Below are 24,458 nucleotides of genomic sequence, written 5' to 3' on the forward strand. Positions count from 1 at the left end.
AGTTTCTTTTCCAGCTCTGACCATGAAGCTGAGTATCCTGTGTTTAAGTTCCATTCATTTGGCAAGCCCGTGACAGAAGACATCTTCAATTCTAGGCCACGAAGGTGGATGGTGCTGATGTCAGGGTTTTATCTGCAGCCCCCTCCTCCATGGCTAGTTCAGTGGCTTTTTGAATCACTCTATAATAGCTTCAATAATCTGGAAATTTGCAGAGTGGATCACCAGTTACAGTTTGAACCTCCCCCAAAGCTCCCTATTATTCTAATGCAACAGCAGCAATGCAAATTACAGCCAAGGGGTCTGAATCAGGAAAGTTACCTGTGGTGGCTCTTTCGGGGATGTTTTTCTGGAAACTTCACCCTGGAAACACCTGCATCTTTGGGTGTCACCTTAGGAATTTAAAGCCCCTGATTATCTTTTTTTTTTTTTAATTTTCTGATTTTTTTAAAAAATTTATTTTAATTGGCAAATAATTGCTTTACCACGTTGTGTTGGTTTCTGCCATATAACAGCGTGAATCAGCCGTAAGTATACACATGACCCCTCCCTCTTGAACCTCCCTCCCATCCCCACCCAATCCAGGCGGGCAGGGAACACCAGGCGGTGCTCCGGGTGTTACAGAGCAACTTCCCACTAGCTGTCATTAACACTTCACATACGGTGATGTCTGTGTTTCATGCCACTCTCTGTTCGTCCCACCCTCTCCTTCCCCCACTGTGTCCACACAGAGCCCTTTATACACGGCACTTTTACTAATATCTTAGGAGAAAGACCACAACATCTCTGAACCTGTCTCGTGTGTGCCCTTCTCTCTTTTAGGGTGTGGGATCCCGAAGAACTGGCTTCTATTTCAGCTGTTGCAGAATGAGTCCTAAAGGAGTGCTAGACTTACAGCACCCACTTAAAATATCCTGAAAGTTGTGCTGTTTTACAAAATCTACCATGGAAAAATTTCTCTTGGGGCCCCATATCACACACACACACACACACACACACACACAACCTGCATGCCTAGTTCCATTTTTGGCACACCAACTGCCATTAATAACAGAAATCAGCCATGAGAGAGTCTTTAGCTCTGCCGAATATATCTGTTTCCAACAGATTTCATGAGAGACTATAAATAGTGATGCATGTCAAAGACACAGAAAGGTCCTCTATTTTGTGTCTTATTTTAAAAGGCAGTTGCTTTAGAAGTTTCTTACTTTCTACCCCAACCTTAACACCATCTCCCTTTGGGGACAGTTCACACCTAACCTGCTGAGGAACTCACAGACTCCAGTAGAGGAGACGCTTTCTGTGTGAGGCTGGGCCCTGGGAATCTGACTGTTAAATACGAGGAGCTTTTTCCTTGGGAGGAAAGGTCAGAATGATGCTAAGTGACAGCAGAGCCAGATGCTTCATTTATTAAAAGAACCAGCTCAGGCCCCAGGAGGATCTCCATCCAGAGAACACACATGTCCCGGAGTCTGGACCTTTGGAGGAAGAAGCCTGTGAGTGGTCCACTGAAGACCCCACCTCCTCCCGGAATGTTTCTACATTTTCCTGACTTCTCTGAACAGGGCACATGGGATCTTAGTTCACCAACCAGGGATGGAACTGGTGCCTTCTGCCCTGGAGGCAAGGAGTATTAACCAGTGACTGCCAGGAAGTCCTCTCCATTCCGAACTCTTGATCAAATATGTTAGTGCTATTAACAGAAATTTTTATTTTTCTTCCACTTCTCCGGCAGCAAGGTTTCCACCGAATACATTTACATACCTTAGGGATGCCCAGAGAGACGGTCCAGCTGACCGGATCTCCCCCTGCCCTCTGCACACACCCTCCCCAGGCCTCCACCTGGTCTCTTACCAACTGCCCTGTGCGGTGACCTCCTCTCAGCCCGGCTCTCCTTCCGGGGGTCCATGGGCAGCCCCACCTTCTCGGGGTCCCCAGAGCTGGTGTCAGGGGGCGCGGGCAGCTGCGGGAGAGTGAGGGTCTGTAGCAAGGGCTTCCTGGGCAGGGGCGGCTTGGAGCTGAGCTGCTCGGTGGGCCGGGTCTTGGCCTTCCCCGGCTCACTGGGGGGCCTGGCACCTCGGGTGGAGGGGCTGCTCCCCAGAGGCCCCTTCTCATCCCTGGACAGCAAGCTCAGCCCTCCTCTCTCCAGCCTGACCTCCGCGCTGTACCTCTTGATGGCCTTCCCCTCCGGGCAGGGAGCTTCTCTGTGTTTGAAGGACAGAGACGTGGAGCGAAGTTTGACGGGGAACGGGCCTCCTTCCCCGCCTGCCGCCCGCTCCTGGGCAGCTGGGTCGGCCGTGTCCGGAGAGCCGCGCTCGGCCGGGGCAGGCAGCTTCCGAGGGCCAGGCTTGGGGCCCTGGGGCTCGGGGGCCGCCGGGAGGTCGTCGAGGGCGGCCTCGCTTTTCCAGGCCGGGCCGCTCCGGAGAAGTGGCAGTCGGACTGCCGGGCCACGGGGCTCTAGCAGGCGGCCTCCCGCGCGCGGCCACTCCCGGCCAGACGACACCGAGAACTTCTTGGCGGCCCCACGCGCCTCGCAGCCTCCGTGCTCTGTCTTGCGCTCCGGGGCCCCCGAGGGGGCCCCCGCCCGCTCGGCCTTTGGGGGCTCCGGGGGGGCGGCCCCCTGCTCCGGGGATCGGGGCACAGGCGCCTGGGAGGCAGGTGGCGAGGGGGCCTTGTGCTTCAAGCAGCTCTTGGGGGGCGGCGGGCTGGGGGCCGCGGCTGGACTTTCCTGCCCTGCACCCTCTGGCATTGGCAAGTCCAGCGTGGCCAGCGGCTCCTTCTGGCCCGCCTTGTCTGTTCCGTCTGGACCAGGGGGGGTCTCCGGGGTGGCGGCGGGGCCTGGCTCGGGAGGGGTCGTGTCCCCCTCGGGGACGCAGGGAGACAGTCGACCCTCGATGTTGTCTCCCGACGCAGAAACCGCCTCTTCCGCTGTGTCCCCGCCGGGGGGACACGCGCTTTCCGAGGACAGGTCCTCTCTCTGGTTCTCGCTGTCAGGATTAGGGTGGGGGCAGCCTTCTGGGCGAGATGGGGACTCCGAGTGGGGAGTTCGGCCTGACAGGGGCTCTGTGACCTCCATGACCTCCAGGGTGGCCTCCAGCGTGCCCTCCGGGGTGCCCTCCGGGGTGGCTGGGCGGCTGGAGGGGTTCTCCCCCGGGGGGCTCTCCTCCTCCATGCTGGCAGTGAGCGCCGGACAGTGCTGCAGGCGTGCCCGCCGCACACGGGGCCCCGCGGGTGGCAACACGGGGGCCGGCCCCTCTGGCTCAGAGCCTCTGTCCTGACCTGCCTCCTGCTGCCCAGAGCTGGGCTGCTCCTCTGTGCTGACTTGGAGTGGTGGTTTCTCATCGACTTCCTCCTCCTCTGGGGTGCAGGTCAGATCGCTCAGGGATTCCGACTGTGCTCTCTGAAAGTCAAGGGACAATGGACAGCAGCATTAGGACGAATATTAGGAAGCCTATGGCCTCCCCATAGGGCTTCCCAGGTGGCCCAGTGGTAAAGGACCCAGCTGCCAATGCAGGAGACACGGGTTCCATTCCTGGGTCTGGAAGATGCCCTGGAGAAGGGAATGGCAACCCACTCCAGCATTCTTGCCTGGGAAATCCCATATGGAGTTGCAAACAGTCGGACACGACTAAGCGACTAACGCTTTCACTTTCTTTTCATGTCCTCTTTGCACTTGGAGAACTGGAAACCCAACAAGGTCCCCGGCTCCGCCAAGACTGAGCTAATAGGCGGCTGAGGGGCAAAGCTGTTCCCTCTGACCCCCATGCTGCCCCAGAGCCCGTGACCCATGTCAATGCCCTCTCTCTCCAGGGCTGTACACTCACAGTGAAGGCAGGCTGGTTTGCCTAAAAGCCAGTTCATATCATGTCCAACACAGTCAATAGCAAACCATCTCTGACAGGACAAAGCCCAAACTTTTCAGCTAAATTTGAAGTCTTATATTCTTCCATTTTAAATTATTTCTCCCACTCCCTACTCAGGTCAAGCCAAGCCCCTGCCACTGTATGTGCCAGATTCTGGATCTGAGTGACTGGTCGGCTGGCTGCTCCCCGCTCACCTCCAGGGCTCCCCCAGGACCTCCAGAGCTATCTCCAATTTCACTCCTGAAGAAAGCCCTGCCTGGTGTGGTGTGACAATCAGACATAGCCCTGGGGCTTCCCTGGTGGCTCAGACAGCAAAGAATCCGCTGGCAATGCAGGAGAACTGGGTTTAATCTCTGAGTCAGGAAGATCCCCTGGAGAAGGGAATGACTACCCACTCCAGTATTCCTGCCTGGAATATCCCACAGACAGAGGAGCCTGGCAGGCTACAGTCCATGGGGTCACAAAGAGTCAGACACAACTGAGAGACTATTTTTCTTCCGAAAGGTCTCTGGAATCTACAGTTAGTCCACTTCCTCCCTGCTATCCACAAAGTCAATTCCTGCTCTTTTAGGAAGGAAAGGAGATCAAGGTAATCAGGATCATTCAAAAGCAAATGTGAAAATGACCAAAAGGCTGAGAGCGTTGACGCTGGTGTTTTCAACAAGACTTTAGACCTATCTTAAGACTTTTCAAGCATCACCCTGGCTGCTGCACACGTGCAGTGACCTCCTTCTGTGTTTCACCCAGGGGACTGTCTACAATAGGTTTTTGTTGTTATTTTAACACTTTCCAGCTGGCATCTGCTTGCTAACACAAGATAACCGGGATGTTTGTGACGACACCAAAGCTAGCCATGCCACGACGCACAACCCTATTCCTCTGGTTTTGAAAACAGGAATATGTGAAATTCCCAGAAGAATTTTCAAAGGTTTCAGGTTCTTAAGATGTTACTGGGATGTCTCAGGTGGTGCTAGTGATAAAGAACCCACCTGCCAATGCAGGAGACATAAGAGACGTGGGTTCGATCCCTGGGTTGGGAAGGTCCCCTGGAGGAGGGCACGGCAACCCATCCCAGTATTCTTGCCTGGAGAATCCCCATGGACAGGGGAGCCTGGAGGGCTATAGTCCATAGTGTTGCAAAGAATCGGCCACGACTGAAGCGACTTAGCAAGCATGCAAGGTTTTACTGGTCTTATGTTACTGAGGGAAATCCTTGATGTGGAAATACTTTAGGATATGGGTCATGTTTTAAAATGACTGGAACTCAGGCTAAGTCCACATAAAGTTGAGGAGCAGGCCTGGCTTGGGTATATCCAGCTTGAGCCACTGGCAGCTCCAAGGGGGTTACGGTGGGGGACCAGGAAGGAGGAAGCTGGCATGGACCCAACAGTGACACCAGTGACAAGCCTGTGCGACCCAGAAGAGACAGACACCTCCAAAACCTCTGCTTGGGAATGACCGAGCTCACACAGACTGCCTAAATCAGTCTGTGTAAATCAGTCTGAAATCTTCTTATTCTAAAAGATGGGGTTCAAGAGCTAAGTCAAGTTCAAAAGTAAAGAAAGAGGAAGAGCTCTGCCCAGGGGACAGTAAGAGAGGATGATGCATTTCCACCTGGAGTACGAGCTGGGCTTCCTGCTGCCAAGTCCTGGCCAGGCAGTGGCTGGCCACACACACACCCTTCCAGGGCAAAAGACATCCCCATGGGAAGGAAGCTCAGACCTGGGCCAGAGGGAGCTGGCTTTGCCCTTGTCCTATGGCCGCACTCAGCATGAGGGCAGGCAAATTGGAGTCACTGGGTCTTGCAAGTCCCAGTGGCACTGAGCCTTTAACTGAAGAGACACTGCACACAGAAACATTTGCCCAAACACCTAGGTCCCCCCAGTTTGCAGGACAGGACATTAGCCTGAGGGTAACATGGCCTCCTTTCTGCAGCGTTATTTCTCTCAGAATTCAATCCTGCTGGCGTCAGTTTAAAAAGCACCTTCCACAATTAAAGAATGTGAAAATCCTACATTACTTCATGTAAACCTTTAGATGAGGAACAAAACTTACTGTATGACTTGGGGCAAATTATAACATCTCTGAGTTCATCACTATTCCTTTTATTTAAAATCTAGATGGTCAGAACAGGGATTTCCCCAGATATAGGTGTTAACCATGATTCTGAAGCCGTGACTGGGAGGGAAAATCCTACATTGATGTTTCTCCTTTCCAGGTTGATTACATGTAGTATTGATTGACGGAGAAGGCAACGGCAACCCACTCCAGTACTCTTGCCTGGAGAATCCCAGGGACAGAGGAGCCTGGTGGGCTGCCGTCTATTGGGTTGCACGGAGTCGGACACGACTGAAGTGACTTAGCAGCAGCAGCAGTAGCAGCAGCAGTCTGTAAACCAATTATATCAAGTCTAGAATTTTGGTTCTGGAACATAAATTATAAACCACTTCCATAATATAATAAGCAAGAGACAGGGAGAAAAAAAAGGAAAGTGCCTTCCACATGCCCAGAGGAAAAGCCACTTTCTCCAGGGTGTCCCTGAAATTTGAGAAAGCCCACCCACTGCCTCCAGCTGAAGTGTCCAGCTTGCCCTGGTACCTCATCAACACCTCATGGTCTTGTCCTGAGGGAAGGAGGAGGGGATGTCCATCTCTGAGTATCCTTTCCTTAGCCCTGTCATTCTGGGTGGCCAGGCTGGCCCCACACCCTGCTTCTCAGCTCCTCTGGGGAGGGGGCATGGCAGTGGTGAGCGGGACAGTTGTCCCGTGAACCTGATGCACTGCACGAGTGCGCTCTCAGCTCCCACGGGGACCAGCTGATGCCTGCCCTGGGCAGCACGTCCTTACAGGGCACCACCCCCCTGCCTCTAGGTGGATCCTCGCCCCAGGCAGTGTCCATTCTAGTTGTTCAGCTTCTTCCCGGTCGTTCACTCACACACGTTTGATCATTCATTCAGGCATTCCACTAACATCCACGGGGATGGCATCTCTGTGACTAGTGTTCTCTGAGGCTAGAAGCACAGTCTTCTCACAGAAAGTGAAAAAGTGCTGGTCGCTCAGTCATGCCTGACTCTTTGTGACCCCGTGGACTGAAGCCTGCCAGGCTCCTCTGTCCATGGCATTCATGAGTCATGCATGTCATGGCATTCAGAGTTGTCCATGGCATTCTCCAGGCAAGAATACTGGAGTGGGTTGCCATTTCCTTCTCTAGGGGATCTCCCTGACCCAGGGATTGAATCCAGGTCTTCTGCATTGCAGGCAGATTCTTTACTGTTTCAACCACCAGCAAAACCCAAGCGCCTCCATTTACAAAGGTCACATCTGTGTGTGGCCAGTGCCATGGAGAAAGTGCCCATGGTGATGGGTGGTGGGCTGCTTTCCACAGGATGCTCAGGGGGAACTTCATAGGGAGGACCTAGGAACCCATCCTCCCAAGGGCTGAACAGGGGGTTTCCCAAGCAAGGGATACAACAGCAGGTCCTATGGCCTGGGATGGGAGACAGCCTGGTGAGCTCCAAAAGAAGAAAGGAAGTCAAAACATGTTCGGTGAGAACAGGAGGAGGTAAGCAGGCAGGGCCTGGTTGTGCTAGGCCTGCAGTGTGGACATCACACTGAAGGCAGTGGGAAGGAGGGGCCCCATGGCTCACAGCAGGCTCTTGGCACGCATTGTAGAATGAATGACCGAACAAATAACTTTTTTTGTTGGGAGGGGCGTTGAAACCCCAAGCACCCCCAGCTTCTGGAGTCTGGTCATGGTCCCACAGATCATAGGTCCCACAGGGGTAGGTGGTGGTTCAGAGGATGGGGACCCTGCAGGGAAGGAGCAGGGCGTCTGGGTGCTTTGGGCCTGCCCACCCTGCCTCTGCCCAGTTACCGAAGACAGCCGCCTCATCTTGCTGGACCGCTGGTTGCGGGGCTTGACGAGGAGCTTGTGCTTGGCTGCAGAGTTGTCCAGGCAGGAGGAGAACTCTGGGGGGTAATCGAAGTCAGCCACGGGCACCATGCTGCTGTCTGAGGTCCTAGGCGAGGCGGAAGTTTCACTCGCTTGCCTGGAGAAGAGCTGGTCCGGAGACTGCGGCCGGGACGAGGAAACCACACAGACCTTCAGGGGACAAGCAGCAGACAGGCCAAGTGTCAGCCTCTTGCCAGCCAGCAAACGGTACAGCCAGCACACCTGCCTCCCCTTTCATCATGTCCGTCTCTGGGCTCGGGGTTGGAAATGGGGCGTCAACCCCGCAGGCCCATCACTCGTTTCCAAGAACCCAAGTCTGAGGTGCTCCATGAGTGGGTAACTCTGCCTTCGCCCACCCACAGCAGCTGCACAGGTGCTTCAGGCAAGGAACTTTCTCCCATGAAACTGACCAGCCCAATTCCTCCAAGGGTGGGGTCAGGCTTGGCCCCATCTCTGAAAGTCATGAGGAAGGCCCAGGGGTGTGAAAAAAGAGAAAGAATACTCCAGTATTCTTGCCTGGAGAATCCCATGGACAGGGGAGCCTGGCGGGCTACAGTCCATGGAGTTGCACAGAGTCAGACATGACTAAGCAACTAACGCTTCTAACACTAGGTAACTTCATGTTTAATTTTTTTCAGGAACCATCATACTGATTTCCATAGCGGCTGCACTATTGTATATTTCTACTAACACTGCACAAGGGTATCAATGTCTGTATTCCCTCCACCAACACTTGTTATTTTCTGGGTATTTTTAATAGAGTAGCTGTCATAACGGGTGTGAGGTGGTGCAATGTTTACATTTTAACTCAAGATCATAAGTTTATGCACCTCGATATGATTTAGCCAATGGTCTTCTCAGGAATGAGGCAGCAACATGATGATGCAGATGGCCAGTGGCCTGTTAACATAATTATCTCCTACTATCTGATGCCTTGAAATTAAAAGATGCCTGCTCCTTGGAAGAAAAGCTATGACCAACCTAGACAGCATATTAAAAAGCAGAGACATTACTTTGCCTACAAAAGTCTGTCTAGTCAAAGCTATGGTTTTTCCAGTGGTCATGTATGGATGTGTGAGTTGGACTATAAAGAAAGCTGAATGCCGAAGAATTGTTACTTTTGAACTGTGGTATTGGAGAAGACTCTTGAGGGTCCCTTGGACTGCAGATCCAACAGTCCATCCTAAAGGAGATCAGTCCTGGGTGTTCACTGGAAGGACTGATGCTGAAGCTCCAATACTTTGGCCACCTGATGTGAAGAACTGACTAATTGGAAAAGACCCTGATGCTAGGAAAGATTGAAGGTGGGAGGAGAAGGGGACAACAGAGGATGAGATGGTTGGATGGCATCACCAACTTGATGGACATGAGTTTGAGTAAGTTCCGGGAGTTGGTGATAGACACGGAAGCCTGGCATGCTGCAGTCCATGGAGTCACAAAGGGTTGGACACGACTGAGTGACTGAACTGAACTGATCTGATGCAAGTACAAAGTTTATCCCTGTCGAGTGGGAGAAGACAATTACTAAAATGAGGGGGTGGGACTTTCCTGGAAGGCCAGTGGTTTAAGACTCCGAGTTTCCACTGCAGGAGGCATGGGTTCAATCCCTGGTCGAGGAACTAAGATCCCACATGCTGTGTAGCCAAAAATTAAAAACAAAAACAAAACTATTTGTAAAAATAAATAAAATGAAGAGGAGAGGAATCTAAGTGAACATAATCTCTTTGAGTTCTGTGGTTTTATTGATTCGAGTTCTTACGGGAATAAAATAGGAAAAAATTTTTAAATGAACCATAGAACTCATGGCCCTGTCTCCCTCTGTGCCTGTGGCTTCGACTCCCACCCAATCGCTGATGACTCGGGAAGTCACCTGCGACTGGACAGGTGATGTCTTCCCCAGGTAGTTCTCCTTAAAGTCACAGCAGGATGAGTCCATGTCACTCTGAGTCCATGTCAGAACCCTTTGCCCTTGTCTGGAGGGACAGTGATAGCCACACTTGCTGAGATTCAGGTTTTCTTTCTTACTGTCTGGGACTCAAGAGAGGAAACAAGACGAACTGCTCTGCACATAGGGTAACTCCATGAGTGAGAATGATCCCCAGCGACAAAGTGGGCCGGGGTCACCCCTCTGTAAACCTCAAGGACCGACATTTCCTGCCTGCTCTTCATGGGGCTCCCCTGAGTGTGCACCGTCCGAGCAGACGGTCCACCCTGGCTCTGAGGTGGGCATCTGCGAAGGAGCTGAACATCTCTGACCCTGAACTTGGGCCTCTGTCCCCGAAAACCCACCTGCTGGCCATCACGGCTCGTCTTCCTGAAAGGGAACTGGGCCACCGCCTCTGTCTGAGCTGTCGTTCTGAGAGTCCTTGGGGCCCCTTCCTGATCAAGGAGAATCAAGCTCTGTCTCTGATCAGTGAAGCAACTACGTGAGCTGGGCTGAGATCCGGGAGAGGAGGAGAAGCTGACTTGTCTTTTTATCTGCGGGCCGGGAGCTTCTGGAGCTCATGTTTACACTGCTTGCTCCCAGTCCCCCAGTTTTCCTGGAATCTGTGCTTCTGGATGATTCTGGAAGTGGAGCATTTAATAAGAGTCTAACAAGTTGCTCTTTGTTGGGGGACTGTGGATCAAAGAGCCCTGAGGAAGTAGCCTGGGGTTCAGAGGCTTCTGTGGGGTGACCCTGGGTGACAGCTGCTTCAGCCTGACCGTCCTCAAAGAGAGGGGCCCTGACACTGGGGAGGGGTGGAGTGTGGCGCGGGGAATGGGCCCCCGCAGGGGGGCACAGAGCTGCCCGAGTCCACTCCATCGTCCCCCAGGGCCCAGAGGCGACGGCCCGGGCTGCGGCCTCACCGGCAGTGGTGCCTGTGCCGCCTTTCGCCGGCAGAGCTGTGCCGTCTCCCTCGCTCTCTTCCTCATCACCCACAGCAAGTGAGACCTGCCAGTCTGCCACCCTTGACCCCTTGTTTCTTACTTAATGGCAGGAAACCTAGACAGGGACCTCTTAGGTGTAATTTTACCTTAAACATGACCAAGCAAACATCATCGTTACCTCACACGGTAAAGCAATTTAAAAATAATCCCATATATTTTCTGAAAAACCCATTCACCAGGAAATGTTATCTTGGCAGTGTTACCAAATACACATTTTACTGAAGACCTTTTTTTCATAATAATCTTCACTAAGTTTCTCTGTTGAGCAAGTGGGCCTGTGTGTCACAACAGGAAAAGATCAAACAGCCCACAGTCCCATCCTTTTGGGGTTTATGGTTCCATTATATCGAATGCTGTGTGTTGTTTCCCCCTCTTGGTCGACTCACTGGGCCCTAAAAACCTTGAGGGCACAAAATATGGTCATTGCATCTTCAAAACCACAGTAATAAATATTTTATTTTTTTTAAGTCTTAAAGGCTCAAATTTTGGTTACTGATGATGCCAGTGAATGGGTCCTATTACCCAATTAAAAAAAAAAAAAAGAACGTCACTACAAAAGGAGAGATGTTGAGGACAAGGTCAGCCTTGCCCTGCATGAATGGCACCTAGTCAGCTGACTATGGAATTTGTGCATCATGGCACTTTGTGGGTTTGAGGCTGGGTTCACACTTGAATCCTTAACAGATTTAGAAGCTACCAACTCTCCTATACTGTCTGTCCCAGCTAACTGTCCCAGCTAAATGCAGAGAACCACATTGCTGGGAAAGTCAGAGAATCATGGGATGGAATGGAGGTGAGTCAGTCTATGGTGGTTCATGTTCCCCCACCACATGGTACAAACACAAAATCACACCCATTCCTGAGGCTCCGCCAATGAAGATGCCAAGACATGTGTGTTACCTGGTGATGACGCCTTACACGCCATCAGCCTGTCACCTTTCCCCTGCGCCTAACGGGAGCAGGGTGGGCTTGCAGTCCAGGAAATGGGCCACACCTTCCTCCGTGCCTTCTCTGCTTTCTTGTCCCGCTGGGACAGCAGGTGTGGGTGGCCCACTGCCCTCTGACCTGCTCGTGGAGCAAGCAGGGCAGAATTCTGGAAGGAGTCATTCTCTGGCCTGCTATGTGGGAACCCCTGCCTTGGGTGTGTTCACACTCAGCTACACCACAGCCCTTCCTCTGCCTTCTGAGAACCCACAGCCACACCCAAGTCAGGTAAATACTCCTTTTCCTGCTTTTGAACTCTGGTGCTGGAGAAGACTCTTGAGAGACCCTTGGACTGCTAGGAGATCAAACCAATCAATCCTAAAGGAAATCAACCCTGAATATTCACAGGAAGCACTGATGCTGAACTTGCAGCTCCAAAACTTTGGCCACCTGATGTGAAGAACCAGAGCATTGGAAAAGACCCTGATGCTGGGAAAGACTCAAGGCAGGAAGAGAAGGGGATGACAGAGGATGAACTGGATGGCATCATCGACTCAATGGACATGAGTCTGAGCAAACTCTGGGAGAGAGTGGAAGATAGGGAAGCCTGGCGTGCTGCAGTCCATGGGGTTGCAAAGAGGCAACACAATTGAGTGACTAAACAATAACAATCTGCCTTTGCAGGGGAACTTCTGAGCTTCCCAGCTGAACTAACTGCTGAAGCTATTTCAGAGCAGCACAGAATCTGCAGAACTCCACCAAGGATGGCCCTTGACCAGGGCACTAAGACCCTCCGTGGGTACACAGTGCAGGGGTGTGGCTCTAGATAATGGACTGTAGCACGGGTAATTCCAACGCCACCCACCTGCCCAGGAGGCTTGTCTACAAGGGGAAAATGATCGTCTGTTTGGTCATTTATGCATTCGTGTAACACCAGTGACATATATTTCATCATTCAGCCCACCCTATGGACTCAGGTGGTGGCAGTGAGAGCTATGCTGTTTGTATACAAGGAAAAAAGGCTCAGTTCTTCCTCCTCGATTTCAAAGTGGATGGGGGGCTTCTGGGATCAGTTCCCCACCTTATGGGGTCAGAGACACCTCTCCTGCTTGTCAAACTTTCCCTGTTGCCCTGTCCACCAGCGCCACATCTCACATTTCTAGCCCTAAACCAACAAGTTCTCAGAGTCCCAAACGCAGGTGCAGGAGCCTAGACTAAATCAGACATGTTACCACTCCCTGCTTGTGCTCAGTCACTCAGTCGTGTCCAACTCTTTGTGACCTCACGGACTGCAGCCTGCCAGGCTCCTCTGTCCACGGGATTTCCCAGGAAAGAATACCAGAGTGGGTTGCCATATCCTCTTTCAGGGGTTCTTTTAGATCCAGGGATCAAACTCACGTCTCCTGCATTGGCAGGCGGATTCTTTACCACTGAGCCACCTGGGAAGCTCCCTTCTCCCTCCAGCCAAATATCATGATGACAGAAAGCAGACTCAAACTGTTTCCCTTTTTTAAATAGGATATCTGGTCTGGTCATCTGCTCAGACAGGAAAAATGAGATTAACTGCATCAGATCTATAACCACCAAGGAAAATGTTCCCCAAACCGTATCCCTGAATGAGACCTGAAATTCTGCTCAAAGAATGAAAATATATACAGCCCAAGGACGGACAGTGGGTTCCAGTGAGCTGGCTGGAATCCCTCCGGGCGCACTGAGCAGGAGTCATCACGGGAATCTTAGGGGAACACACACAGGAGCCACCGGAGCCCCGGTGGCTCCTGTGTGGCGGCAGGGGGAGGTGGGGGAGGGAGAGGGGGAGGAGGGGGAGGGAGCGGGGGGCACAGGTTGCACTTGCCTTTATGGTAGTGCCGGAACCAATGTCATGAAGCAGGGACATCTCGGGGGGGCTTCTGGGCAGACCATCGTCCTCAGAGCTCATGCCGGCATCATCTCCCCGCTTGGTTGGAAGGCTCCCGGGAGGAGGCGGCGGCCCCATTTTCACATTACACTGTATTTTTAACTAGATTGGAATAAAGAACATTTGCTGTAGTTTTCATCAGTGACTTTTCTCCCCAAATTCCCCTGCTGTAATTCATTCACTCCGGAGGTATTTTTAACATCCTTGCCCAGGCTGGGGAGCTAAATAAACTCGGTGTCTGCCACCAGTTCTCCCGCTGTCATCTTGAAAGTGAGTGGTTACAAATGAAGGAGACATGGCCCATTTGTAACTAACTGGGCGAGTCTTGGGAGAACTGTGACATGCATTTGATTAGGCTTTAAAATCCATCAAGGAAAAGCAGGAATCATTTTAAGACTTCCTAATGCATATCTGCTGCCCAGAAAAGTTTACCTGCAGAGCTTTAATCCGGTCACACACGTTTTCTTGGGAAAACACCCGCACCGGCCGAGGAGGGTCCTGCCCCGATTCGGGGATGAAAATACTGTCGTGGGAGAGGGCCCGGCTCCCCAGTGCGCCCCTCGAGTCCCTAGGAAGAAAGAGGCACTGCGACTATGGGTTTGGGCTCGGGATGAACCTAGGGGTAGGAGGGTAAGGGCGCACCCTCCAGCAACCATCCAGCCGCATTTATTATAACTGCTCTGACTCAGTTCATTCCATCAAATACTACGGTCAACTGTTAGAAGCTCTGTAGAACTAGGAATTTTCCTGACATATCTGAAGGTGGTGTGAATTCTTTTCATTAAGGGGAAAACCGAGGTCTGATGAGGTGAGAGGTCCAGAACAGCAGGCCTGCAGAGAAGAAGGGCTGGCAGGGGGCCTGGGCTGGCTGGCGGGCTGTGGAGTGGGCTGTGCTGCACGCCCAGAGAGGGCCAGGTCGTCCCCTGTGGGCGAGCATGCACTCCCTTGCACGGCTGGAGGCCGTGTTTGCACAGGAGAATGAGGGCCTGCTGGACAGAGGCATCCTCACCATGTGGTCCAGGACACACACAACCACGAATCTGAAATGAGGATGGCGGGCTTCCCGGGTGGCTCAGTGGTAAAGGATCCGCCTGCCAATGCAGGAGACGCGGGTTCAGTCCCTGGGTCAGGAAGATAGCCTGGAGAAGGGAATGGCATTCCAGTTTCCTGCCTGGAAAATCCCAAGGACAGAGGAGCCTGGCGGGTTAGAGCTCACGGGGTTTCAAAGAGTCAGACATGACTGGGTGGCTAACAACAAAAAGACAGATCAGGAAGATCCTGCATGTCTCGCAGCAACTCAGCCCCTGGGCCACCACTCCTGAGCAGCGACTCCTGAGCCCAAGAGCCCCGGAGCCCGTGCTCTGCAGCAAGAGAAGCCACCGCAGCAAGAAGCCCGAGTGCCGCAACTCGAGAGGCACCCCTGACCCCGGGCCCCCGCTCACTCCACACAACTAGAGTAAAAGCCCGGGCAGCAAGGAAGACCTAGCACAGCCAAACATAAATAAATAAATAACTTATGAAACGAAACTGCCAAGTGCAAAGCCACGTCCCCTCTCACTACTGATGATACTAGCGCGACTCGGCCAGTGTGTAGATGGCAGGCCCTTTGGGCGTCATGGGCACAGCCGCTTCCCCGGCCCCAAGCTCCGGGCTCCAATTGGGAAAGGAACCCACAGGATGTTCACAAAACGTCCTAAGAGGTTGTGGCAGTTCGTGTCAGATGTTCCTAGTGGCACTGGCAACCTGAACAATAGGTGGAAGGAGGTGACTCAGACGAGACGAAGAAGGAAGGAAAGCCCAGCCCGCAGACACTGCCATCTTCAGCACCAGCTCCCCCCAGCCCGCCCTGGGCATCCTGTTCCCTGGGAGACCCTGGGGACTTCTGGGTGTGCCCTTGCTCCCCACAGACCTAACTGTGCTGGTTAGTGATGTGAGACTCCTGGGCCCTGGGGCCCTGTGCTGCAGAGCTGCGATGCTTGCACCCAGGCACACCTCTTTGAGAGCAACAAAACACAAGGAAATGGTACGGGACTGAAAGCAACTGCATGCGTGCGCAGCTGGGGCAATCTGGACAGGAGATACGAAGAGACCAGAAAACCCGACTGATACTTTTGAAGACAGGGGCGCAAAAGCAGGGGGCTGCGCATGTCCCTTGCACACAGCACCACCTGCTGCCGCTGCTGCTGCTAAGTCGCTTCAGTCGTGTCCGACTCTGTGCGACCCCAGAGACGGCAGCCCACCAGGCTCCTCTGTCCATGGGATTCTCCAGTGGGTTGCCATTTCCTTCTCCAATGCAGGCAAGTGAAACGTGAAAGTGAAGCCGCTTAGTCGTGTCCAACTCTGTGCGACCCCATGGACTGCAGCCCACCAGGCTCCTCCGTCCATGGGATTTGCCAGGCAAGAGTACTGGAGTGGGGCGCCATTGCCTTCTCTGACAGCACCACCTAAGGGGTGGGCAAACCACCTAAGCCACCCCTGTAGCCCAACCCCTGGACACACCTCTATCCTTACCCCATATAAGGAACAAGTTCACCCCTTCTCAAGGAGCCAGCAAGCAAGAGAAATTACTGCTTGTTTACATTTCCACCTGTTTTAGCAGGGGCCCACGTAAAGCCTTGTCTGAATTTCTTCTCTGGCCTCTATTTCTATTGATTGTGCTAAGTTGCTCACTCATATCCAACTCTTTGCAACCCTATGGACTGTAGCCCACCAGGCTCCTCTGTCCAGGGGATTTCCCAGGCAAGAAGACTGGAGTGGGTTGCTATTTCCTTCTCGAAGGGATCTTCCCAACCCAGGGATTGAACCTGCATCCCCTGTGTCTCCTGCATTGGCAGCCGGATTCTTTACCACTAGCACCACCTGGGAAGCCCATTTCTATTGCTTATGGAGGCCAAGAACCCTGGTCAGTAACACAGTAAGTGTGTAAGTGCGGAACCTGAAGTTCACAAGTGTCCTCACATGTCTGGGAGAGAGTGAGGCCCAGCGAAAGAACCAGGAGGGCCCCTGTCAACAACTCTTGTCACAAGGCCACGGGCACATCTGGGGCTCCCTCCCTCAGTGGGCAGCCTGTGGCCATGCCCTCTGGAAACCATAATCACGGCCCAAACACCTCCGCTCTGCGTGTAACTAGAATTCGAGACAGTGTGGAAAAGACACACTGTGAAGACACAAAATGCCCTGTGCTGAAGGCCACTGACGACAGCAGCATTTACAAATGCAAGAGGCTGGAGACGGACCCACGTTCCCAGCAGCCGCACGTCATGCAACAGGTAGCAGAGGCTCTGCAGGCGACCAAGGGGTGAGGAGCATCCTTGGGTACAGGCAACATCAGAGCCTACTAAGTGAAAAATAAACATGGTTTACGGTGGGTTAGCTCTGAGTGGGAAAGGGGTATGAACATATATGAACATATGTGTGTTTGTGTATATTTTTTTAAAGGTTTTTTGTTTTTGTTTTTTTTTAATATCTTGGCTGCACTGGGCAGCATGTGGGATCTTAGTTCCCTGACCAGGGATTGAATGTGCACCCTCTATATTGGAAGCGTGGAGTTTCAACCACTAGACCTCCAGGAAACTTACCATGTATATTTAAAAAAAAAATAAAAAATGCAGGATAAGGAACAAATGAATAAAAATAGCCTCCTTGAAGGGGGAGGACAGAACAAGATGGGCAGACAGGGTGCCACGGTATTTACTTACAATTACAATTTTGTCCTTGAAACTATGTAAGCATTTGGCATAGTTAAAAGACAAAACCAAACAAAAAGGGAAATCAATTGGTCTCTAAAACCAGAAAACAGACAAGTCTAATTTTATATCAGGTTGTGGGCATAACCACACAGAGAAAAGAATGATTTCAAGAGACTTTAGCTTGATATCCAAGCGACTTTTGACACTACATCCATAATAGGATACATTCTAAGACGAAAAAGCACAAAGACAGCAAAGTGTAGTTCTTATATTAGTAGCAATGTTGATTTAAAAAAAACAATACAGAGTAATCTTTATAGTACGTAACCTCTGTGTGGGGAAGGGAGTAATAAAATTATTATATTATATGATGAAGAAAACAATTTTGTCAGTCTCATTAAGAACCAAGATTTCCAGTATTAGAGAAAAATGAATTCAAACAAAGAATTAAGGAAGTAAAATTTTTGTACAATTAAATCTGAACTGGAAATATCAGTGAATTAATGATTTATTTTTCTCTCTTTAAAAAAATATATTCCCTATCTATATCTACTGGAAAGGCTCAGAAGCAATGATAGCTGACTAGTCAATCCTAAAGAAAATCAACCCTGAATATTCATTGGAAGGACTGATGCTGAAGATGAAGCTCCAATACTTTGGCCACCTGATGCGAAGACCCAGCTCACTGGAAAAGACCCTGATGCTGGGAAACATTGAGGGCAGGAGGAGAAGGGGGCAACAGAGGATGAGATGGTTGGATGGCATCACCGACTCAATGAACATGAGTTTGAGCAAACTCCGGGAGATGGTGAAGGACAAGGAAGTCTGATGTGCTGCAGTCCATGGGGTCGCAAAGAGGTGGACGTGACTGAGTGACTGAACAACAACTAGCAATCATCACCTCTGGCGGGCAAACTGTGGTCTCTAAAAACCACTTCACGCTAAAGGAACCTATGAAGAAATGGCTGATTACAGGTCTAGGGCAGGAAATGTGCAAAATAATCTAAAATTTCTCAACAGGCAAGAAAGAAAAGAACCCTTCAGAAACAAATGGAATGTCAAAACATCAAAAGAACAAGGAACTAATCTGAAGTGACTCTCAGTAGCATAAGATGGGACAATGTGAGCATAAAAATAAATAAGGATTGGGACTTCCCTGGTGATTCAGTGTAATTCTAAGTCTAATATTAGTAACTGGTAGTCTTATATTGGGGTTCCCTGGTAGCTCAGCTGGTAAAGAATCTGCCTGCAATTCAGGAGACCTGGGTTCGATCCCTGGGTTGGGAAGATCCGCTGGAGGAGGACATGGCAACCCACTCCAGTATTCTTTCCTGGAGAGTTTCCATGGACAGAGGAGCCTGGATTGACTGGTTGGATCTCCTTGCAGTCCAAGGGACTCTCAAGAGTCTTCTCCAACACCATAGTTCAAAAGCATAAATTCTTCAGCGCTCAGCTTTATAGTCCAACTCTCACATCCATACATGACTACTGGAAAAATCATAGCTTTGACTAGATGGACCTTTGTTGGCACAGTAATGTCTCTGTTTTTTAATATGCTGTCTAGGTTGGTCATAACTTTTCTTCCAAAGAGCAAGTGTCTTTTAATTTCATGGATGCAGTCACCATCTGCAGTGATTGTGGAGGCCAAGAAAATAAAGTCTGACACTGTTTCCATTGTTTCCCCATCTATTGGCCATGAAGTGATGGGACCAGATGCCATGATCTTCGTTTTCTGAATGTTGAGCTTTAAGCTTTTTCACTCTCCACTTTCACTTTCATCAAGAGGCTTTTTAGTTCCTCTTCACTTTCTGCCATAAGGGTGGTGTCATCTGCATATCTGAGGTTATTGATATTTCTCCTGGCAATCTTGATTCCAGCTTGTGCTTCTTCCAGCCCAGCGTTTCTCATGATGGACCCTGCATATAAGTTAAATAAGCAGGGTGACAATATACAGTCTTGACGTACTCCTTTTCCTATTTGGAACCAATCTGTTGTTTCATGTCCAGTTCTAACTGTTGCTTCCTGACCTGCATACAGGTTTCTCAAGAGGCAGGTCAGGTGGTCTGGTATTCCCATCTCTTTAAGAATTTTCCAGAGTTTGTTGTGATCCACACAGTTAAAGGCTTTGACACAGTCAATAAAGCAAAAGTAGATGAGCACTGAGTGAGCATCAGCAGGTATAAAAACCACCAGATGAGGGTTGATGGTGAGGGATCAGAAAAGAAAGAACCCCTGAGTCCACGACTCAGTCTAGGCATCACCAGAAGTAAGACAAGCAGAAAGCATGTGCCTAATGATGTGATGGGGCAGTAAGTACCAGCACCATCTTGAATCCACCTCTAATTAAGTACCTAGGTCCATCTACTACTTTACAAGAAATTCAGAGAATATAGGGATGAGATCAATCACACCAAAAGAAAACAAAAGCAGATTGTGAGAGAGTCTCCATCAGATCAGTGACATGACACAAAGCAGGGAGGCGGGGTGGTGAAGTAAAACTGCTACATCGGGTTGGCCAAAAAGTTGGTCAGGGTTTTCTATAGGGTCTTTAAAAAAAAAAAATGTATTCATCTGGCTACACCTGGTCTTCGTTGCAGTACATGAGATCTTTAGTTGCAGCACGCAAACTTGTAGCATGTGGGATCTAGTTCCCTGACCAGGAATCAAACCATGGACTCCTGCATTCGGAGCATAGAGTCTTAGCCACTGGACCACCAGAAGAGTCCCTTCTATAAGATCTTAAGGAAAACCCGAGCAAACTTTTTGGCCAATCCAAAAGATTAAGAGACTCAAGAAGCATAACCATGTTGACTCAATAAATTGGCATCAACTTTTTCAAATCTACAGGGTTTCGTGTGGTTTGTCAGTATCAATGCCCCTTGGTAAGTGGAACTTTTTTCTTTATAAATTTATCTTCTTTTATTTGGCTGTGCTGGGTCTTTGTTGCTGTATGCGGGCTTTCCCTGGTTGTGGAGAGCATGGGCTATTCTCTAGTTGCGGTGCGCAGGCTTCTCATTGCAGTGGCTTCTCTTGTGGAGCACGGGCTGTAGCGCATGTAGGCTTCAGCAGTTGCAGCTCCTGGGCTCTGGAGCACAGGCTCAACAGTTGTGGCACACAGGCTTCGCAGATCTGGGGCACGTGGGATCTTCCTGGGCCAGGGAACGAACCCACGTGCCCTGCACTGACGGGCAGATTCTTTTCCTCTACGCCTCCAGGGAAACCCCGGTGAGTGGACCTTTTTGCCCATAGTGATTGATGAGAAGTTTCTACAAAGTCTACCAGGCTCATGGACTCTTTACAGAGACTAAAGAGCAGCTTTCAATTTTTGTCTCGTATACTGTCAATTACTCCATGACATAGAAACCAAGAATATACCATGGGGAAAGGACAGTCTCTTCAGTAAACAGTGTTTGGAAAACTTGGACAGTCGCATGCAAAAGAATGAAACTGGATCACTATCTCACACCATACACAAAAATAAAAATGGATTAAAGACTTGAATGTAAGGCCTGAAAGTGAAATACTCCTAGAAGAAAAACTAGGGAGTAAGTGCCCTGACATCTGGAAATGAGTTACTGAATCTGACATTAAAGCAAAGGAAACAAAAGCAAAAATAAACAAGTAGGAATACATCACATTAAGTAGCTTCTGCACAGCAAAGGAAACCATCAATGAAATGAAAAGGCAATTTACAGAATGGGAAAAAATATTTGCAAACTTGTATTTGGTAAGGGGATAATATCCAAAATAGTAACATATATAAAGGACTCATACAACTCAACCCCAAAAACCCAATCCAATTACAAAATGAGAAGATCTAAATAGACATTTTGTCAAAGACAACAGAGGACCAATGGGCATGTGACAAGGTACTCAATATCCCCAAACGTCAAGGAAATGCAAATCAAAACCAAAGAGACATCACTTCAGATCTGTGAGAATGGCTTTTACAAAAATTAAAGGAGAGGAGTGATAGTAAGGATGTGGAGAAAAGTGAACCCTTTTGCACTCTTGCTGAGAATGTGACTTGGGGCAGTCGCTATGGAGAACAATATAGAGGTTCCTCAAAAAGTTGAAAGTGTCAACAGAACTATCATATGATCCAGCAATTCTGCTTTTGGGTATTTATCTGAAGGAAATGAAAACAGGATCTTGAAGAGACATCTGAACTCCCACGTTCATTGTAGCACTATTCACAACAGCCAAAATATGGAAACAAACTAGGGGTCCATCAATGGGTGAATGGGTAAAGAAGGTGTGATACCTATGTACAATGGAATATTATTTATTCATGAGAAGGAAGGACATCCTTCCATTTTCAACAACATGGCTGGATGCTGAAGGCATTAGGCTAAGTGAGATACGTCAGACAGAGAAAGACAAACACTCTATGATCTCACATGTGGAATCTAAAAAAGAAAGCAACCCATTCCAGTATTCTCCTGGAGAACCCCATGGACAGGGGAGCCTGGTGGGCTATGGTCTACAGGGTCACAAAGAGTCAGACACGACTGAAGTGACTTTGCAAACACAGACACAAGATTAAACAGTGGTTGCCAGGGGCTGGGGGTAGGGGGAACAGGGAGATGTTGTCAGAGGGTACAAGCTTCCAGCCACAAGGGGAGTGGGTTCAGGGGAACAGGGAGATGTTGTCAGAGGGTACAAGCTTCCAGCCACAAGGGGAGTGGGGGCTACAGCACAGCTGCCGCGGCACAACAACTGAAGTTAGTTAAACCATATCATAGGCTCGAAGACTGCGATGAGCGCAGATCTTAGACATTCTCACCACCAAAGACAAACAGTAATTAGCTGACGTGATGCAGGAATTAGCGAATGCTATGGTGGTGATCATTTGGTAGTATGTAAGTGCATTAAATCAACACAGTGTACGCTTTAGAACTCTCACAGTGTTATGTATCAGTGATCTCTCAGTAAATCTGGGATAAAAAAGAGAAGATGTTGTTTGCTCTCTGCTCTTGAAGGACGTTTCCTGGGCCTTATCCCTACCCCACAGCAAGCTTCCTCTCCTAGCAGCACTCCAGGGAACCTCCACCAGTCACTGAGGACTGGCCCCCGCCAAGTGCCGAGAATACAAAGATGTAAAGGGCACTGTCCATGGACTCTGGCAATAGAAGATGGACAAGTGGACAGGTCATTTCAGCCCAGCTCACCCCTCCAGCCATGCTCTCGTTTCTTGTCTGTGTTTTGGTGGAGAGACAGGCTGTGTGTTAGGGGGGCAGGGGCACAAGTGTTATCATGTCCCTGGGGCTGGCCCAGTGAAGACATGTAAAAGTGAGCAATATTATAATCTCTTGCTCCCCAAGAGTCTGGAGCTGCCTTTTAAAAATGCATGTAGAGCTCGCTCTTCACAAGCTACCATGTGGGTGCTTCTTGCTTCCTGCCAACACCAGGAAAAAATCTGAAAGACTAAACTCAAACCTCTCCTCTTTAGTCATTTGCTGCCACCAAGTGGTCAGTGTAATTTCTATACCTGTGCGCAAAGTTCCTTAACTTTTGTCTGACTCTTTGTGGAAGAGTGGACTGTAGCCCTGCAGGCTCTTCTGTCCATGGGATTCTCCAGGACAGCAGATGCTGGGTGCGTTGCCATACCCTCCTCCAGGAGAACTTTACAACCCAGGGATCGAACTCACATCTCTTACGTCTCCTGCACTACCAGGCAGGCAGGCAGTCAGGTTCTTTACCACTAGCGCCACCTGGGAATGGAACACTCCAGTATAATTTCTACTCCTTTAGAAACGGGCGAAGAGACTGGTGAGGAGGGAGGAGACAGGACCCCTCCCAGGGATGCGAGAGCTGGTGAACCCATCTCAGTATGGTCTGTGACCCACCAGGGTCATTATGCCTCCCAAAGAGTTTTATTCTCAAATTAAGGTGTCAATGTTGTTTAAAAGAAACATAAAACCTGACAAGGCAACAAATCTGTTGTTTTTTTCCCCCTCCTTTTACTCAAGAAATAACTGCTAGAATAATTGAAGCATATGCATTGTTAACTATATTTTGATGAAATACAAGTTAGGAAATAAGGATTTCTTCACTAGACTTTCCCATATTTCGTACCTATTGGTTTTGTTCTTCCTAACAATGTTTTTTTGGGGGGAGGGCATTCCCTTGTGGCTCAGCTGGTAAAGAATCCACCTGCAATGCGGGAGACCTGGGTTCGATCCCTGGGTTGGGAAATCCCGTGGAGAAGGGAAAGGCTACCCACTCCAGTATATTGGCCTGGAGAATTCCATGGACTGTATAGTCCACGGGGTCGCAAAGAGTCAGACACGACCAAGCAACTTTCCCAGATTTTGTAGGGAACAATGTTTTTTGGATGATTTTTCTAAGAAGTAAAGTAAGAAGTCTTCCCCCTACTCCTCTCTAGTGGAAAATTTTCTTATTTGGTTATTCCAGGTTTAGGCTTAGACAGATGTATTTTTCTGGTATAGTATCCAGGTCCTCAAAAAGAGTTTTAAGTCAAATGAAATCAGGGATTACATCCTAATCTTGCCTCTCTGCAGAGCAGGACACTGGGCGGATTTTCTGAAATTTCTCCCAAGCTTGGTTTGCTCACTTATAAGATGGCATCTCTTACCTCCCCTCCTACATTTATTGCAGACTTTTGATATATACAAACCTGGCACATAGCAGGTACCTAATAATTTCCCCCCACCAACTTTCTGCATCCCTGTGTACAAAAAGACAGAAAACACCACTTCTATGGAAGAATCTCAAACACCTTCTGTGGAATTATTTAGGAGGAGAGTGGGCTCAGAAGTCCATCGAGTAACCATGACAACAAGCCTGAGTCTTTTGGTCCTCCTGTGTCCTTCTCTGCTCCCTGGAACACACAAGCCCGAAGGACGGAAAAGACAACTCACTCCAGCTCATCCTCTGAGTCGTAGCCCACTGGTCCTGACTCAATGGCCATGACCTCGTTCTTCGCCTGACTTTGCTTCCAGGTGCTACTTCCTGTGGAAGAAGACGACTCCTTTCTCTTCTTCTTCCCAAAGAACTTCTTAAACGTTTTGAATTTGGACTTTTTCTTTCCTACACAGAAAGAATGCATGTAAGTATCTGCCAAACATGGATGAGATGTGCGCAAGGACAGAAAGTAAGATTTCTGTCCAAACATCCATTATTCACTTCCGATAAGTCCTTTTCCCACACAGGAGGACACGAAGC

At 49.8% G+C, this 24,458-nt stretch overlaps 1 protein-coding gene across 1 annotated transcript in view; it reads right to left on the bottom strand.

Annotated features, from left to right (window-relative positions):
• The window catches only part of CRACDL (CRACD like), a 131,868-nt gene that overhangs the window by 14,400 nt on the left and 93,010 nt on the right, over positions 1-24,458 (bottom strand). The window contains exons 4-9 of the mRNA XM_055539267.1: positions 24,155-24,323; positions 14,014-14,149; positions 13,506-13,683; positions 11,980-11,986; positions 7,734-7,908; positions 1,783-3,397 (exon numbers count right to left, since the gene is read on the bottom strand). Coding sequence (XP_055395242.1) covers positions 1,783-3,397; positions 7,734-7,908; positions 11,980-11,986; positions 13,506-13,683; positions 14,014-14,149; positions 24,155-24,323 — 2,280 coding nt within the window. The remainder of the gene's footprint in view (positions 1-1,782; positions 3,398-7,733; positions 7,909-11,979; positions 11,987-13,505; positions 13,684-14,013; positions 14,150-24,154; positions 24,324-24,458) is intronic.

This window comes from Bubalus kerabau, chromosome 11 (genome assembly GCF_029407905.1).
Source record: "Bubalus kerabau isolate K-KA32 ecotype Philippines breed swamp buffalo chromosome 11, PCC_UOA_SB_1v2, whole genome shotgun sequence".
In the NCBI taxonomy this organism is placed as follows: domain Eukaryota; kingdom Metazoa; phylum Chordata; class Mammalia; order Artiodactyla; family Bovidae; genus Bubalus; species Bubalus kerabau.